The sequence below is a fragment of the Pongo abelii genome, chromosome 14, assembly GCF_028885655.2.
Source record: "Pongo abelii isolate AG06213 chromosome 14, NHGRI_mPonAbe1-v2.0_pri, whole genome shotgun sequence".
NCBI classification, from domain to species: domain Eukaryota; kingdom Metazoa; phylum Chordata; class Mammalia; order Primates; family Hominidae; genus Pongo; species Pongo abelii.
The window spans coordinates 40,088,033-40,108,590 of record NC_071999.2 but is presented as its reverse complement, the minus strand read 5'-3'; the positions used below and the strand labels follow the sequence as shown (position 1 = coordinate 40,108,590).

The following is a 20,558-nucleotide window of genomic DNA, read 5'->3' as shown; positions in this document are numbered from 1 at the left end:
GTCCAAACCAAAAGAAACATCTCTTCTAAAGGGGCTTTTTTCTTTCTTTCTTTCAAGACGGAGTTTCACTCTTGTTGCCCAGGTTGGAGTGCAATGGTGCAATCTTGGCTTACTTCAACCTCCACCTCATGGGTTCAAGTGATTCTCTTCCCTCAGTCTCCCAAATAGCTGGGATTACAGGCATGTGCCACCACGCCTGGCTAATTTTTTGTATTTTTAGTAGAGACAGGGTTTCACCATATTGATCAGGCTGCTCTCGAACTCCTGACCTCAGATGATCCACCCACCTCAGCCTCCCAAAGTGCTGGGGTTACAGGTGTTAGCCACCGTGCTCAGCCCTAAAGAGACTTTTTAATGAATTCCACATACGTCTAAACTCTTTAACTGTGTATTCACCAAATTTTATTTATTATTTATACATACAAAACCAGAACCAGTATCTATAGAAGGAAAGATTAGGAAATTAATGAATTTATTGTTTGAAATGCCTTTTCAGTGTTCATAAAATTATTTATGAACTACTTTTTTTTTTTTTTTTAGAGACAGAATCTCACTACGGTACCCCCAGTCTGGACTGCAGTGGCACAATCACGGCTCATTGCAGCCTCCAACTCCTGGACTCAAGCGATCCTCCTGCCTTGGGACTACAGGTTCATGCCACCACACTCAGCTGATTATTTTTCTCATTTTTTGGTAAAGATGGGGTCTCACTTTATCACCCAGGCTCATCTTGAACTGCTGGGCTCCTGCGATCCTCCTGCTTCAGCTTCTCAAAGTGCTGGGATTAAACGCATGAGCCACCACATCTGGCCCCTACTTCAATAAGTGTGACAAGGGAAAGTTCTTCCTAATAATGTGGCTCGTTGTCATTTACTAATGAGTTTTTTAAATTATTTCTTTCAAATACAAAAAAATGACCAAATAAAGGAAAGAGAAAATTCTAAAACGTTTACTAACTTTCCCACTAAAATGTGGGAGCAGGATTTTGAACATCATCTTCACTGTTATATTCCTAGTAATCAGCACTAATGCCTGACACACAACAGCACTCAGTAAATATTTGTTAAAGAATAACTAACCTAATTATATATCAATAATGTATGTATGACTGCTCACTGTATTTTAGGCTTGAGCTTGTGTTTATCTCTTACATAAACCCAATGAGGTTATATTTAATAAAGACATCATTTTATATCTGTGATTTAATGTCCTGTTTAGCTTTAACATGGCAAATTCTGAATAAACAGTTAAACCTAAGTCAAGTACAAAAACTGCTGCAAAACCACCAATGTTAGTTGAAAGGACAATTGAACATAGCTATATTGTAGAAGCTGAAGATGGAAAAAGCAAATTGAGAGAGAGGGATGGTCTCTTCTGATTAGAAAAGGACCACAACATCCAGAAGTTTGATTTTCCTTCCCTTTCTGCTCAGACTAAGACAGGACACTTACATAAGTATATTAGGAATGTTCATAAAAAAGATATTGACCTGAAATAAAAACTGACCTATTTTATTAAATAATATAGCATTTAATTATCCCTGTTGCCCTCATTCTCATACCTCTGATGAAACTAAACACTTCTTTGTTAAAACTAAACAGTGTTTCACAACTTTCTAAACAAAGGACCCCATACATGCACTCCTAATCAAACGGAGTTGACATGAGATAAAATTTCTTTGAAAATCATATACTAAAGAGCAATCACTTATTGCTTGGTATATACGTATAAGGAGTTTTCACAACAACTTGCCCCAAAGACCCTAGTGTGTACCTATAGCCCAGTGGATGAGATCCAAGAAAATCGTGGTTATAAATAAAGGATTCAAAATAACTTCAGACGAGCTTAAAGGAAACCAGGACCTAACTCTCCCATGACAGTTAAAGTGTTTTCAACCAAAAGAGAAGAAATCACATTGCACAGGAAACAAAAGTGTCACCAGTTTTTATATTGTCTTTTTAAGTCCCTACTTTATCATCTAACAATGAAAAGAATAACTGCCTTGCCTATCTAATAAAACTGCTAGGAAGATTAAATAAAGCTCCATATGTGAAAGTGCTTTGAAAACTATAACATATTAAAATATAAGGGTTTTTTAAATGACAAATATATACTCAGAAACTCAATTCAACATGTATTTATTAATAACCAGTTATGTGCCCTCCCTCTGCTAAATATTTGGAGACTGAAAATACACTGCTAGGTGCAACTTCATTTCTAGTAGCAATTTATTTAATTATTGTTCTGGAGGCAGGCATAAATGCATGCCCCAATTAAGTAACAAAACATGATAGACTATCATTAAGAACCTGTGTGGCCGGGCGCGGTGGCTCACACCTGTAATCCCAGCACTTTGCGAGGCCGAGGTGGGTGGATCACAAGGTCAGGAGATTGAGACCATCCTGGCTAACACAGTGAAACCCCGTCGTCTCTACTAAAAAATACAAAAAATTACCCGGGCTTGGTGGCGGGCGCCTGTAGTCCCAGCTACTCAGGAGGCTGAGGCAGGAGAATGGCGTGAACTCGGGAGGCGGAGCTTGCAGTGAGCCGAAATTGCGCCACTGCACTCCAGCCTGGGCGACAGAGTGAGACTCCGTCTCAAAAAAAAAAAAAAAAAAAGAAAAAAAGAAAAAAAAAAGAACCTATATAAGTTTAAAAAGGGAGAAAGGGAATAATGAGATATAAATAAAAAGAGATGAATGTAGACCCAAACATTTTAATGAAAGAGCAGGGCTCAAGATGGGCCCCAAAGGTTTGACTGGATTGGTAAGAGATATGCATAGTAACCCCAAACCCCCACTAAAACAAAATTGTACAGAGGTTCAGAGCTGGATATGGACATGAAAACCAATGTGTATTTAACACTTAGAGCACATCTCAATTCATACCAGCCACATTTTAAGTGTTCAACAGCCACATGTCCCCAGTGGCTATAATACAGGTAATCGACAGGGAGGGAAACAATAATGAATCATAAGCATGGAGGTAACTTTATATGCTATTTACAGAGATACACCTGAGCCCAGCATTACACACTGAAATTTCATTTTATAAATGGAATTATTTTGCAATTCATGTGTTACAGAACTTTAAGCTGAAGCAGGGGCTACAGAAGCTATCTTTCTGATGCACCTGCTCCCCAGTTTCATCATGCATAAATTTTGTAATATTAGTAGGCTCAACTTTTTGAGATGGGGTGGTAAAAAAAAGGCAAACTATTAATCCTGCTGTTGCATCTAACTGCCACTGTATTTGGGTCAGAGAATTTTTACAGGTTTGGACAAGCTACCTAACTTTGTGATTTTTTTTTTCTGTGAAGAGAAAGTTTGAATAAGATGGTATCTAACATACTGTCCACCTCTGAGATTCTATAATTTTGAGAAAAACTTTGATTATTAAGTACTTAGTTTTAAAGCTGACTAACTTGTAAAATGATTGCATTCATAAATTGTTATATCCTTATAGAAACAGTTAATTTAAAAAATATATGTTTTCCTTTAAATTGGTTAGTTATTACTATAAGGAACAAAGCTCTCATTTAGGTTATAAGATCTTACATTTGGCTCCTTGTGTCACCACTACATGTTTAACTAAATTAAGGGAAGAGTATGCAAAGAGAACCCATAAAGCAAAAATTGTATCACAATGAAGTAATGAAACAGATATTATTGTTGAGATTTACAAGTGTATTAAACATAAAAATCTACTTGTTTTGCCTGCAGAAAACATATTCTAAAATCAAACAATTCTTAAGTGTATTAGAGAGTACTACAAATCATTAACAAAAGGAAAACATAATTACTCATAATTTAGAGATGGAGTAACAAAGCAAAACTAAAGATACAAATAGAATGTAAAACACAAGTTTTATAAATATTACAATTCCTAAATAATATGTATATAAAATAGCTTTGAGTAATTTCAAAAAGAGGTCCATTAAAGTTAACTCACTTCTTAGTATATATCCTACAGAATAAATTCACCTCAGAAAACTATACACATAAATAATTTATTAATTTTTTTGTTTTCAAAATAATCAAGATAGATTTTTACATCTTCACAACTTATACAATGTTGTCTGACATGTCCTGCTAAAAATCTGATTTTGTGCCTTAATTTTTTTTTTTTTTTTTTTTGAGACAGAGTTTCGCTCTTCTTGCTCAGGCTGGAGTGCAATGGCATAATCTTGGCTCACTGCAACCTCCACCTTGCAGGTTCAAGCGATTCTCCTGCCTCTGCCTCCTGAGTAGCTGCAATTACAGGCATGCGCCACCATGCCTGGCTAATTTTGTATATTTAGTAGTGATGGGGTTTCTCCATGTTGGTCAGGCTGGTCTCGAACTCCCAACCTCAGGTGATCCGCCCACCTCGGCCTCCCAAAGTGTTGGGATTATAGGCGTGAGCCACCGCGCCTGGCCTGTGACTTCAAATTTATTGTTTATTATATTACAAGCATCTTATCAAACTTAAAAGCTTCAAAGGTCACTATAACATAGTCTTTATCCTAATAAGACTTCAAAAAACATTTGTTAAAATAACAAATTTCTTTTTTTTTTTTTCAGAGCAAGAGTCTTGCTTTGTCGACCAGGCTGGAGTGTAGTAGAACAGTCTCAGCTCACTGCAACCTCTGCCTCCCAGGTTCAAGCTATTCTGCTTCAGCTTCCCAAGTAACTGGAATTACAGGTAAACAGCAACACACTAGGCTAAACTTTTTGTATTTTTAGTAGAGACAGGGTTTCATCATGTTGGCCAGGCTGGTCTTAAACTCCTGACCTCAAGTGATCCACCCACCTCAGCCTCCCAAAGTGCTAGGATTACATGCATGAGTCACTGTGCCTGGCCTCCTATACCCTCCCCTCCCCTCCCCTCCCCTCCCCTCTACTCAACTCTACTCTACTCAACTCTAGTCTAAAATATCATTATCAACACCATAAGTTGGTTCTTTATTATTTCTGCACTTAATTTTACACATTCATAGAGTTGTAGTAATATTTATTCTGATGCATTGCTGAGATTAAGGTGATTTCCCCAAACTCAAAAAAGAAAATGAAGATTAAAAAAACATTTCAAACTCTGGATTATCAAACAACTAATTCTTGCTAAGAGTACAAAACCTGGTTGATGCTAACAAGATGAATTAAACCTAAGCAGCAAGTCTGGAAGCGATTTCCTTTTTCAGTTAAATTTCCTTTACTATGTTAACAAAAATTAAATTGATACCCATCACACAAGTTAATCTTTTTGCAACTAGATGTGACACAGCAAAAGATGTAATGTTTAAACTCTGGTGATCCAGAAACAGTAATCCACTGTCCTGTCATTCTGATAATAAAATTTGGTTTGGCAGTAGTATTAAAGCTTATGTTGAAGACTCTTTCTGCTATTTTGTAGGATTAACAATGATAACCAATCATTTATCATCTCTCTCTTTTGGCATTTCATACACTTACATAAACTTTTCTTTTTAGAATATGGGTTCATTATAAACTCAAAGTCCCTGAAAAAATTATTTAAAGTAACCATAAACAGTATTCTATTTTAAAAACAAGTATTACTACTAAAATTGGTCAGAGGCCTGTAAGTTGGTTCCTTCATCATTTCAGGAGCTCTGCCTCATCCCATATCCAGTATCAGAGAATTCAAACTTATCTTGAGTTTTCCTCATCTAAGACACAGGAACAGCAATTAGTTGCCTTTGTTTTGTGTAGAATATCACTAGAGACCAAAATCTGGATACTAGGAATATACAGGAGTATAGGTGGTGGGTAAAAATGCTGCTGTACTTGTGCTGAGTCACATTTCAGGAAGACTTAATAGAAATATATATATGTGTGTATACATGCATATGAAATTTTCTTATTTAAAGGTTAGTACTACAACACAATGGTTTTTCAAATTCAACATATTATGTTATTATGCTACACTCAATATAAAGTTTCACTGACTACTCAGACTCTCTATTATGGATAAGAGGTCAAAATAAGCAGATGCTCAAAAATTCACATAGGTAAAACAATGATTAAAAACTTACACAGGCATCATTGACCAAACCAATTAGTAGGTCCAAAAAATCAAAACATAAACACACGTTCATCAATGTTAGGCACTGGCCTTCAGAAGCCTAATCTGATATTGTAACAGGTTTTGATTAAGAGGAGGACTTTAATGCTGTCAACTGAGGAGAGATTCTGACATTTTTGCATTATGCATATATATCATGGAACCTACCTATTTTATGATTATTTATTAGTGGCATGACATACAGCAAATTACTTAACCTGTGAATCTTAGTTTGTCTGTTTTAACAAGCAATAAAAATACCATTATCATAGGGTAGTTATAAGATCTGAAACAATGTACATAAAGAATTTGCCATGTTTGTCATAAGAAGTGCCCAATAAAAAATATGACGAGGGAAATACAATATCAGAATAAAGAAAGAAAATGACCTCATTATACTCTGCATAGGGAAAAGCCATTACGTTGGTACTTATTCAGTTCTGTATGCCAAATATTGAAACAATATTAAAACACTACTATAATTCAAAAAGGCATTGTTCAGAAAGGCATGGTCTACTAATCTTGTGATTTGTGGAATGATTGACACAAAGTGGGAATATTAAGCTCAGAAACAAACAAACAATTCAGAGTAGTCAGTAGATTTCTTCACTAATCTAAAGAGCAGCCACTCTTAAATTTACTGATAAAATAGAGAAAAAATCAAGTAGTTAAAAGTAATATTATAGAGCAGGGGTCAGAAAACTATGGCCTGTGGGCCAAATCTAGCCTGCCACCTGTTTCTGTAACACAGTTTTACTGGTACACGGCCTGTCTGGTTCATACTGTCTATGGCTGCTTCTGAGCTACAACAGATTTGAGTAGTTGTGACAGATACTGCATAGCCCACAAAGCCTGAAATACTACTATCTGTCCCTTTACCAGAAGAGTTTGCCTTCCCAGCTATAGATAAATATTTTGTGATAAATATATTTGTAATTATAGGTGTAAAAAGCTGGATAAGAAAACCATATTTACGATAACATTTTATAAAAGTTCTGTGTGCATATGTGTATGAGTTGAGAAATATGTATATATTCTTAAGTATTAATCAGTATTTGCTAAATTTTATTTTGGTGCTTTTCTACATTTTCCAAATTTTTGCAATGATGAATATTAATTCTGACAGAAGACTATAATACAGCTTGTAATAAAAAGAACAACAAAGGGGAGTTAAATTTCTCTGTGCTGCTGTAGAGCAGTGGTCAGCAAACTTTTTATAGATAAGATCAGATAGTATTTTAAGATTTGTGGATCATATAATCTCCATTACAACTACTCAACTCTGTAGTGTCAAGTGACCAAAGGAATTTACTTAATGAGTTATGTTCTATAAAACTTTATTTGTGCATAAAGGAAGCAGCCCTAACCCCCCTTGCATGCAACTCTTTCTCTTGAGTCCACCCACACTCCCCTTTCTTGAGTTTGTACTTTTCTCTTTGCAAGAAATCCCCATGCTATCACTATTTTGTGACTCATCCTTGAACTCCTATTATCAAGAGCCTGAACACCAGCTGGGGTCAAGGTCCCACCAGTGTTTGGAAACCTCGCCCAGCCCACCAGTATTATCTTTATGATGAGCCAGCCTGGAGCATCATCAGCCTCATTTTAGAATCACTGGCAGTCCGTTGTCCCAAGAACAAGTCAAAGCCAAGGGTAACTAACTCTCTTTCAGAAAATGGGATGCAACAGCCAAAGAACAGGACCCTAAATTTTAATACCATCTTGTAATTAGATCGTTTTTTGTGAACATCAGAAGAAATGGACTCAAATATTCTATGTACAGGCCTTCATAGCTCTTTATCAAAACTCTGAGCTTTGTAGGAATTCCCGCCTCTGTTATACTCATACCCTTTCCTTTAAGGGAACCAAATGAGGAACCAGATATCCTAAATGATCCCCTTTTGGAAAATATCAAAAAACTAATTAGTTGGAATTAGGAAATATCAAATAACTAATCCAGAGCCTTCCCTCACCTCCTAACCCAGACACAGTCTGGCACCCACAGCTTCTCCCTCTTACCCAGCTCCACCTTTAACTCCTCAGTCTTCTAGTTCCACTGTCTCCAGCACCCAGACTCCTACTAGTCCGCCTCCTTAACATCCTATATAACCTTCCCTACCAAGGGAACTGAGCCCTGCTGGGATCACCTGCAGTGGTGTTTCCTACCCTCCTAAGGGACCATTCTAAGCTATGTCTACTTAGGGAGGTAGCCAGTGGGGATGCTGGGATCATTCATCAGGTGCATGTACCTTTGATTTTCAACTAAATTCATGAAGGAATTCTGGGCTTTCTCACTCTCATTTGAGTTAACTTGGGGAGATATTCATATCATCTTGTCCATGTGTTGCACCCCTGAAGAAAAGCAGCATATTTGGGCAGAGGCCCAGGCTTATGCTAACAATCTGTCATCTGGGGACTCTGAAGAATATGGTATGGGGGCCACATCTGTGCCTAACAATGACCCCAACTGGAACTATCAACAGGGCCAAGTTGATCTACGAAAAAGAAATCATATGGTGACTTGTTTAGTGAAGGGAATGAAAAAATGTAACACCAAGCCTGTGGACTATGATAAAATAAGGGAAATAAAGAAAGGATGAAAACCCAGCTTTGTTCCAGAGATGCCTTGTGGAAGCCCTAAGAAAATATACTAACATTGACCCTGATACTGATGCTTGCCAAACTTTACTTGGGACACACTTTATTAGCCAGTCAGCACCTGACATCAGAAGAAAACCACAGAAATTGGCTTTGGGATCCCAAATGCCTATTAATCAAATGCTTGATGTGGCTTTCGTGGTATTCAATAATAGGGCTGAATATGCTGAAAGGACCTAGCATGGCAAACAATGAGACAGCAGCAGGCCCAAATGATAGCAGTCACTATAAGCAGCATCCTGCAACCTCAGGGTCACCCAGAGGGACGCTTCACCCATGGACCAAGCAGACCTACCAGAAAACTTAAAAGGTAATGGCTGCTGCTTCAAGTATGGGGAGCTGTGACACAGGGGCAATAACTGCCCCAGCCAAGGGAGCACAACCAGACCCTGTCCTCACTACAAGCAGGAAGGCCATTGGAAAAGGGAATGCCCTCAGCTCCAAAGGGAGAGAAGGAAACTTTATGCCATAATGGTTATAACTGAGGACTGAAGGGACCCAAGGTTCCTGGAGGCTCCCACAAAAGCATGGTCATCACAACTAAGGAGCTTTGGGTGACTCGACATGGCAGGAAAGAATATTAATTCCTTAATTGATACAGGGGCAAGTTACTCTGTCCTAAAGGCCACTCTTGGACCTTATCTTCCAATAACTGCATTGTCATGGGTGTTGATGACACTCCAATATCAAAACACTTTACCTTACCCCTGAGCTGCAGCCTACAAAACTCTATGTCCCATTTCTTTATTGGAATGGGATTTCCTGGCCACAATTGGAGTCACTTTATGTTTATCAGGCCCTGGGAAACATTTCTTTCAAGTATTGGCAATGCTTGTTTTTTCGATACCAGTATCAGACAAACAGAAGATTCCTTCCAAAGTAAGATCTGGAAATGGAACCACAAGTATGAGACCAAGAAACTCCTGGCAAAGTAATACATGGTCAGCTAGTGATCATCTCTTTAAAAGACAAAAATAATTTCCCACATAAGCATCAATATCTCCTCACACAAGAAGCCAGGTGAAGACTCTAACATGTAATTAAGAAGTTTTTAAAACATGGCCTCCTAGTTCCACGTCAGTCTCTTTGTAATAGTCCTGTCCTCCCTGTCCAAAAACAAAATGAAGAATATTGTCTAGTTCAAGACTTATGAACCATTAATCAGGCTGTAATTCCCTTACATCCTAAAGTGCCAAATCCTTCTACCATATTTACCCAAATATCAGAAGACACCAATTGGTTAATGATATTAGATCTTAAGGATGCTTTCTTTTGTATCCCTTTGTGCCCTGACTCTCACTATTTGTTTGCTTTTGAGTGAACTAATCCTGAAAATAGTATTTCCTGGCAGTATACTTGGGTTGTACTGCCTCGGGACTTTAGGGATAGCCATCACTTGTTCAGAAATGCCTTGGCAAGAGAATTAAGGGAACTAGAGCCAGAAAGGGAAGCCACACGCCAATATGTGGATGACATCCTTATATGCAGACCCACTAAAGAGGCCTCAGATAAGAATGTTATTCAAGTTCTAAACTTCCTGGGAGAAAGGGTATCCAGTCTCTCCACCCAAGGCCCAGACTTCTAAACTGGAAGTAAAATATCTGGGGTACATCCTAAGCCCAGGAAACTACACCATGTCCATCGAACAAAAGGAAGCTATCTTAAAGGTCAGGCCTCTACAACCGAAGAAGCAACTCAAAACTTTCCTGGGTATGACAGGAATTTGCAAAATTTTGATCCCAGGATTTAGGCTCATTGCTAAGCTACTGTATGAAGCTCTAACAGGTCTAAAGCATGAACTTCTTGAATGGTCAAGGAAACAACAAGAGGCTTTATGTTCTGGCTGAACAAAGAGGGGTTTGCACAGTAATAAACCACATCTGTTGTTCTTATATTAACAATTCAGGATTAGCTGAACTGAAAGTTCAAAAGATTTACTAACAGGCTACCTGGCTACATAATTTCAATATAATCCCACTGCTCAAACCATCTGGGACTCCATCAAAGGATACTTACCAACTGTGACATGGTTCTTTCCTTCGACCTTTAATAGCTCTCTTATTACTATGAATCTTTGTCCTTACTTGTTTAACCTCCTTGTAAATTTTGTGTCTTTTACATTACAACAGTTCCATGTCAAAATGATGGTCATGCAATGATTCCAATCCTTGCCTTGGATTCAGAGTCTCCTGATGACTCACCCTTAGAACCCTCAGGCCAGGCAGTCAAAGATTTCCATGCCCTTGCCAGGCAGGGCCAACATCTCTAATCAGCAGGAAGTAGATAAAGAAGACCGACCTTCTCCCTCATCAACCCATAAGAATAAGAGATGGAAATCTCTGAAGGGGAAGGGGAAATGAAACAGGAATAATAAGGGTGGTTGCAGGAGAATAAAAAACTCCAGGCAGCAGTTTCACATGACTAGCAAAAGGAAACTGTTGAAATAGCTTCAGAAACTAGGGGCTGATAAGACCCTGAAAAGCCAGGATGAGAGCCAAGATAACTAAGCCTAACTGTACCCAGTATGGCACTGGCTTTGATGGAGCTTCACCTAGGACCTCATTATACACTCACTGACATACTAAATCACACACTCACCAGCGCCATAATGGTTCCAGGAACACCCAAATTTGGAGTAAAACTAGATAGCATTGCAGTTCTGAGAAATATCTACCCTTTTACAGTAATCTTTATGAATATTCCATCCATCCCTTGGTTAGAAGAAACTCATAAAGGTAGCAGCCCCAAAAACCCTTGCATGCAACTCTATCTTAAGTATACCCACACTCCCCTTTCCTGAGTGTGTACTTTTCTCTTTGCAATAAATCTCTGTACTTTTCCTTAACAGAACCCAAACAACAACTTTTATTTGCAGAGACTGAAATTTGAATTTCATATAATTGAACATATCCCAAAATACTCTTTTTCCCCCATCATTTAAAAATGTAAAACGTATCCTGTTTGACGACTGTGCAAAATCTGCAATTGACCTGATCTGTTCCATGGCTTACATGAAAAGAAACAAGTATTAGAGAAGTGTAAATTTGTTTTTGTTTTTGTTTTTTTTTTTTTTTGAAGGGGACAGGGTTTCACTTTGTCACTCAGGCTGGAGTGCAGTGGCGCGATCTCAGCTCAGTGCAGACTTGACCTCCTGGGATCAAGCAGACCTCCTGGGATCAAGCAATCCTCCTGCCTTAGCCCCACAAGTAGCTGAGATTACAGGTTAATTCAAAATTATAGTACAATTCCATTCAGAAGCTTGGCATCTGCCTTTCTCAATGTCTCTCATTTTTATTTTTAAAACACTTTCATAAAGAAATCTACAATGATGAGATATTCTGTTTAATGTTTTCTGACCACTGCTCTTCTGAGTTAGGAATAACATTATGGATATTTAGTAGTACCTGTAAGTTTTCTCTTAGCATGACTATAATGCCCTTGTATAACAGACACAAGGCCTTGCCATCTAAATCTATAATAAAATAATCTACACTCTGCTGTATTTCAAAGTGTGAAATTAAAAATCCACTTTTCTTTTCTTGTTTTGACATGATGGGTATGCACTGGTATTTAAAAGCAGAAAACTTAGGTTTGGCAATACAAGTGGTACATGAAACACTGTTGAGGTAATACATCACTGTAATTCCTAGTTTGCCAAGTGACAGTGCAAGGTGAGGAGAGCATAACAAATATTCTTGTTACAACTCTTTAACTCTCTGGTTGTGGCACAAAAGCAGCTACAGGCAACAGCTAAACAAATGAGTGTGACTGTGTTCACTGAAATTTGAAAATCCTATACATTTTACAACTCATATATTATTCTTTTTTTGATTATTTTCAACCATTTAGAAATATAAAAAGCATCCTTAACTTAGAGCCATACAAAAATGGATGCTGGCAGTTAGCTCTTGTGCTAGAGAAAAAGAACTGGGACCACTGAAGATCAGTTATAGGAAAGCAGAGTTAAGGTTAATGTAAGGGGACATTACTAACATTTCACTAGCATTTAAAAATGAAAGTAGCCACTCTGTGAGGTAGTATACATACTTCCTAGAAAATACTGAACCCAAAATTGTTCCATTTGTTGGAAGTGATAAAAAAGGAACCTCTAAATTGAAATGATGAGATCCAAAGATGCTTCCAGATATCATTTTTACAAATAATTCTTACCGAAATTTATCCCAGTAGCAACTCTAGCTTAATACTGGCAGTGGATAGCTAATAGAAGCAGAAAGAGAGAGAGTAGGAACGAGAGGATAAAAACAGAGGGGTGGGGATGGGGAAGTAGAACTAATATATACTACAAAATGGATGTAGTTTATGTGACAAAGACTTTGTGTGAAGCCAGTCAGCCAACCCATACAAGAAGAAAAGCTCTTGGATCGACATAAAGAGATTGGCAAAAATTGTACATGGATATGTTTTAAAATAAAATAAAAATATAAGGTATATATTCATTTTTACCATTAAACCATTTTGTGGTTTAATTAGCTTTTAGATTAACAGACCAACTACTCATCTCAAGTGCATAGATTAAGAGGGTTTCCACTGTATACACTTAAAACTTTCATCACACATTTTTTATTTTTACCTCATAAAGTGTGTTGTATGTGGTGACAGTCACAGTGTTTGTATGCAACATCAGCCTTTCTCCAAGAAGAGTGAAAAGACTATGGGTGTGCATAATTTCAACTTTTCTCCTGGAGAGAAGGGGGAAAAATAAAACACCATGAAACACATTGGATTCTCTGATCACATGACTTTTAGGTAAGAGAGAACAATTTATAACCAGATACAGAACAATACAAGTAATTATTTTTATGAACTTCCATCTATAGAAACAACAGTTTGTAACACAATTGTGTCCTAAAGTTTCAAGACTATTAGTTAAAAACTTTTCAATAAAATATCTGTGTGAACTAAAATGTGAAATGTACAAATTATGGAATATTACATAAATGTCATTGTTATTTTCAAATTTCAAATAACTATTTAGAAGTTATTTTATTGGGTTAAAATTATTGGTTTCCCCTAACATAGAGACCACATAATTTTTAAATCATGCCTGTCCAAATTCAAAGTTTATAACATAGACTGTAACAAACCTTAATATCAAGAACTAAAACTATGGTTAAAAATAAATACTCTAGCTTAATTTTGGTGTCATAAAACAAAATAATTCTGCATAATTAAAGAGAGTTCATCATTGCTTGTATTTGTGGCCTACCAATGGATTTAAAAAATATCTTTCTACTTAATGTTGCCTGATTTAATTGTGTCCCTCCCACACCCATACTTAGGATAGAAGGTTCCATTAAAGGCCTCCTGGAACTCTTAGCTCTAGCTCAAGAATTACTACAGGCCTCTCATTTGTGTCACTTCCTTAGAATTCAAGATCTGGGCCAGGAACAGTGGCTCACGCCTGTAACCCCAGCACTCTGAGAGGCTGAAGTGGGCGGATCATGAGGTCAGGAGTTTGAGACAAGCCTGGTCAATGTGGTGAAACCCCCATCTCTACTAAAAATACAAAAATTAGCTGGGTGTGGTGGCACACGCCTGTAGTCCCAGCTACTCAGGAGGCTGACGCAGAAGAATCGCTTAAACCTGGGAGACGGAGGTTGCAGTGAGCCAAGATCAAGCCACTGCACTCCAGCCTGGGCGACAGAGTGAGACTCTGTCTCAAAAAAAAAAAAAAAACAAAAAGGAATTCAAAATCTGGATCATCTTCTCTCCCAACTCTCAGTATTTCATTTCTTTCTTCAATTTTCTGTTGTTCTCTGGATTGGCAACTGTGACACAGCCTGACAAAGTAATCACTAAACTCTGGTTCCTTTCTTCCTGGGTCCACATCTGTATTACATTTCCAGCCTCTCTTATAGCTAAGTGTGACTATTTAACTGAGTCTAGCCAATAAAATGTGAACAGAAAAGTTGTAGATTATTTTTAGGCCTGACCCACAGGAAAAGCACTCATGCACATTTTCCATGCTCTTTCCCCAAGCCAGCAACACAGAATCCACAGAAGGAAGACAATGGAGCTACAAGGTGGGAGAAGCTGCCTGGGTCTCTAAATCACTGTAAGATAATCAACTGCTTGGGAAAACCTATTTGGATTTTAAGTGAACATGAAATAAACTACTAGCCTGCTAAGTGACTAGAATTTCATTATTTATCAGTTATGGCAGCTATTGTTACCATAATTAATACAGAAATCAAATGAACCATTTATGTGGGTCCATTCATCTGCAAAAGGTCTCTTCTAACATCAGCCTCCAAGAGCCACACTCCATAACAAAAGACACAGGACTGTTGATCCCCTCACCCCATCTGCCTCTCCAGGCAAGGAAAAAGCAAAACGACCTAAACTCAAAAGGAAGCTAGGGCATCTGTTCTGCAGCTGTGTTTGCAAAACACTTAAATATGACTGAAAAAGGTCAAACGGCTATTTTAAAAAAATACAGGGCTAATGAGTATTATAGGACTATGGAAGGGAAGGTTTAAATCTCTTCCAACTCAAGCCTCGCCCAAGAAAAGAAGGCCTTAAGTGTTCCTTTGCTCCCAATCAGGAAAGAACAAATGACAAAGCATTGACCTTGAAACAGATCTCTGCTACAAGGAGCTGGTAAACATATGTCTAAATTAGTCTATCTAAAGGCCAGCTCAGTGGCTCATGCCTGTAATCCCAGCAGTTTGGGAGGCCAAGGCAGGAGGCTCATTTGAACTCATGAATTCGAGATCAGCCTGGGCAACATAGCAAGACTTCATCTCTACTTAAAAAAAAAAAAAAAAAAAATTAGCTGGGCATAGTGGCAGGCTCCTGTAGTCCCCAGTTACTCAAGAAGGGGAGAATGACTTGATTCCTGGAGATCAAGGCTGCAGTGAGCTTGTGCCACTGCACTCTAGCCTGAGCAACACAGTGAGACCTGGTCTCAAAAAAGTGAACTAATTAATTAAGTAGGCTATCTGAAATTTAGAATACTCTCTTAACTGTGCCAATACTACTACAGCTTCCGAAGAAATCCATGCCCTCTTGATTATCTCCTCCAGTGCAAACGTTTATATAGATGCTTAATTCTAGTTTCGGGGGAAACTTGAAGATGCTGTGCATACACCATGGTAGAGATGAGTCAACTTCCTTCTGTAGTTTGCTTTAAAACAATACTTACCAATAAATTTTGTTGCACAGCAGTCAAGAGATTAAAAAAATGCCATCCATCATCTTAAGCAGGAAATGGTGCACTGGCCCTGTACATCACATGATTTTATTCCTTATAGGACTTCTAATGAAAGACCTAGCTCTATGGGTTTAGTTCAGGAAAGGCTTCAGTGGGACATTTACTGGAAAAACTAACATCATAATTAACTTTAAGATCTAAAGAGACCTCAGTTTTTAGTGCTGATTTGCTTTATATCTTGAGTTTGACAGGATTTCTGCCCACATGGATCAAGAGTGTAATCTTTTTTTTTTTACAGAATCTTGTAATCGTGCACATTATAGATGTATTAGCTTACTATACATTCCACTGAAATGTATTTAAATTTCTTTCTTCACAAAACAATCTTTTTGTGGGGTGGCCAAAGATACTTCTTATTGCTGGGTGTGATGGCTCATGCCTGTAATCCCAACACTTTGCGAGGCCGAGGCAGGCGGATCACTTGAGGTCAGGAGTTCAAGACCAGCATGGCCAACATGGTGAAACCCCATCTATACTAAAAATACAAAAATTAGCTGGGCTTGGTGGCATGCACCTATAGTCCCAGCTACTTGGGAGGCTGAGGCAGGAGAGTCACTTGAGCCTGGGAGGCGGAGGTTGCAGTGAGCTGAGATTGCGTCACTGCACTCCAGCCTAGGTAACAGAGTTAGGCTCTGTCTCAGAAAAAAAAAAGATATTTCTTGTAACAAATTCAGAGTATATATGAAAACAGCAAAGAAAACAATAAAGAAAGAAAAGAAACCCCATAATTCTGTAACCCAGACATAATCATTATAAATATCATTTTATACACAGATTAATTACTCTGCATATAAATCCATATATGACATATAGATATAAATGAGAGGATGAGAAGAATACAATGGAAATTGTTCTATTTAAGGTAATTTATAGTTTGTTTACTTTAAATCAACAATATATTGTGTATTTTTCAGCGTCATAAAATATAACTGATAAGAAAAATGGAGCATAACTGGCCGAGCGCAGTGGCTCACACCTGTAATTCTAGCACTTTGAGAGGCTGAGGTGAGAGGATCACTTGAGGTCAGGAGTTCAAGACCAGCCTGGCCAACATGGTGAAATCCTCTTTCTACTAGAAATACAAAAATTAGCCGGGCATGGTGACAGGTGCATGTAATCCCTGCTACTCTGGAGGCCGGGGCAGGAGAATCACTTGAACATGGGAAGTGTAGGTTGCAGTGGGCGGAGATTGCATCACTGCACTCCAAGCGGGGCGACAGAGCAAAACTCCGTCTCGGGGGGGGGAAAAAAAAAGTAGCATAATTGTTTTATCCATTAACTAATGTTAGCCATTCATGTAATTTCCAATTTTTTTCTACCATAAATAAACTTTTCCTTCAGACACATCTTTGGGCATAACCATGGTTATTTCCTTAGGATAAAAACTGAAATGACTGGGTTAAAAGCTTTTATATTTTAATTTTTATGAGACTTTGCTGAACTGACCTTCAAAAATATGCACATTTATATTTCTACTATTAAGGTATAAATGCATTTTACCAACCCTATGTATTATAATAATCAGAAAAATAGTCAATTTGGTATGTAAAAAGTAGATCTTATTTTCATTGACAAGAATTGCTGATCAATTGAAAGTTTCTAACCATTTATACTACTTCCAAGAACTTCCTGATACTGTCCTGTGATCCATTTTTTTCTTCTGTGTGTTCATCTTTTTTCTACTAATTATAAGATCCCTAATAATATCAGGAAAATTATTCTTTTGTCAACTCATTGACAAATATTTTCCACTTTCTGAATTTCAAGGGATCTTGTGGCATCAAAGGTTTTTTTAATTTTCTTGAATAAAATCTATCAAGTTTTGATCCTGTCATTTCTTCATTTATACTTAATACTCATTCTTTCTACTATAGCATTTTAAAATGATTTTTATTTTAACTCATTTTTCGTAATTATTTAATTGGTTGTGTTAAATCATATACAACATAGAAATTCATAAACTGTAGGGAAACAGAAAGTACAAGACTTAAAATTCTACTACCCAAAAGTAACACAATAAATAACAATAAACATTAGACATCTTTTTATGGAGTGTAAGAGAAGGCAAGAAAGGAGAAGGGAAGGAAGAGGGAATAAAGAAGGATAGAAGAAACTCATACTAAATTTTATTTTAAATAAAAAGCATCAAATATAATTTTACTCACATTTAACAGAAAAGAAAGAAAAGGACATGAAACAATAAAAAAAAAATTTAAAACTTCAGATGACTTTCTTTACCACATGAAAGGCTTTTTTTTTTTTTTGGAGACTGAGTGTTGCTCAGTCACCCAGGCTAGAGTGCAGTGGTGTGATTTCGGCTCACTGCAAGCTCCGCCTCCTGGGTTCACGCCATTCTCCTGCCTCAGTCTCCCCAGTACCTGAGACTACAGGCGCCTGCCACCACACCCAGCTAAATTTTTGTATTTTTAGTAGAGACGGGGTTTCACCGTGTTAGCCAGGATGGTCTCGATCTCCTGACCTTGTGATCTGCCCATCTCGGCCTCCCAAAGTGCTGGGATTGCAGGCGTGAGCCACCGCGCCCGGCCAAAGGGCTTTTTTTTAATTAAAAATCTCTATGAGGCTTAAAAAATAATTACGAATAAAACAAAGTGTTACATAATTAACTAAACATTTCAATTTTAGAAAGTATCAATTTACTCTTTTATATTAAAGACAGATAATTACCATCCTCACACTTCATGTCATCTAATTTTTGTGAGCTATATTGCTATTTGAACATCAAGGTTTAAAACACTTAAATTATTTTCATCGTAACACTGCTGTTATGTATGAATTGTTGGGTCTTCGTCTACTTCAAATGAATTCACTTCCTTGACCGTGTCTTTACCATTTGTGGTTTTTCTTTTGACTCAGCTCTCAATTGACTGGGGATGCCATTCAAGAGGAGATGAAGAAGTCTGTCTTCTGAATTCTGACCTGATGTCTACATACTTAAAAATCTGGCAGGATATAATATTCTCAGGTCACACCTTCTTTCAGAACTTGCAGACACTGCATTGTTTCTTTTGGCACTGAATTCAACTGGGAGAAGTCTGAGGCCAGCCAAATGTTTGACCATTTGAAAGTACTTCTTTTTTGCCTAGTTTTTTCATTTTCTTTTTAGGAATTATTTTTTTTAATCACTAAACTTTTATTTAAATACTATATGTCTTAGTGTTATCATTCTCTGTCAAATTTTCCTAGAAGATGGTGTGCTTTTTCTATACATTACTTAAGGGACTATATCTCATTTCCAAAAGGAAATTATTTCAGGCCTTGACTTGATCCCTCAGTGTGATATGTTATACAAAAACTTGGAATCCCACTTTCATCACAGAACATTAATCTCAGTTCATTCTCCTTGTTTCAAAAAAGAACTATTTTCACTCACCAAAAGTCCTAAAGAAGAAAAACCAGGCATACCTAATCAATTCCTATCACTCTAATGTGGGGATTATTAAGGGAGAAATCTAGGAATTCTGTTGGCTTTGCAGGGATAGAAATGAGGGAAGGATACTTACGAAGTCACTCCAGAATCTCTGGGTTCTTTTTTTTAGCTGTCAATATTTTGAATGCATTGCTTTATGTGATGCTGCTTTCCTTGTCTGGTTACATTTGAATTTATTATTTTGGAGGGGGAAGAGTCTCTATTTTACTATATGTTTATTTCATTAGGTTTGGACAAGGGAAATTCTTTCATCTCTCTTTATCAACTTGATCTGGAAGTCCACAATTCCAAATGTTTATTCTTTGTAAAATGTTTGTGGTTTTCGGTTTTCTTTTTTTTTGGGGGGGAGGGGGCTGAGTGTGGTGATATGGTTTGAAGGCTTCTTCTCCACCTTCAATCCAAAAATTAAATAATTTCCTACTGCCAATTATTGAATAATTCTTATTTTAATTATGTTTCTAGTATCTAAACATACATATATATAGATATAGATATACATGTCTATCAGGATGTGTTTCTGTGCTTTTTATTCTACACCCCTTCTTTAAGTTTATTCCTTGATGTAAAGTCTACTAGACTTATTACAATAATCCTCATTATTCTTATTCTTCAAACTTCTATTGACATTTTTACTCATTTGTTCATCTGAGTTAGCTTTTGAAGAGTTTTTTTAACCTTTAAATAAAAATTAATTTTTTTACCAGAAGGACATTATGTTTACAAATTGATTTATTACAATTCTATCTTTATATAATTGAGTCTTCCCATTAATGTACACAGCATAGCTCTCCATTTACTGCATTTTTAATTTTTTAATGGTTTTCAGGAAGCAATTTATAATTGTATTTACATTTCCAATTTCCTTTGGCTATCATTGTATATATTATTCTGTAGTAAGAAGCATTAGTTACTCAACTAGTAGATATTATTATACTTTCTGATCTTCTTCAATCTGTCAGGACAGTTGTAATATTATTTCAGATTTTAACCTACATCTCCCCAGCATTTTATTTTGAGGCTAGAATGGAGGATAAGGTATAGGAACTCAATGCTACATGCACCAATGTTTACACGGAAACTATATCAAAACACAGTTCTGCATTAAGGGAGCATAGGATAGGTTTGTTGGTGATTACTAGTGAAGCAAAACAGGGCATG

General features: G+C 37.1%; 1 protein-coding gene across 6 annotated transcripts in view; it reads right to left on the bottom strand.

The window, feature by feature from the left end:
- NBEA (neurobeachin) overlaps positions 1-20,558 on the bottom strand; it is a 747,382-nt gene that overhangs the window by 524,460 nt on the left and 202,364 nt on the right. For all 6 annotated transcript variants that reach the window (XM_054528904.2, XM_054528905.2, XM_054528908.2 and 3 more), the window contains one exon: positions 13,310-13,418. In XM_054528904.2, coding sequence (XP_054384879.2) covers positions 13,310-13,418 — 109 coding nt within the window. The remainder of the gene's footprint in view (positions 1-13,309; positions 13,419-20,558) is intronic.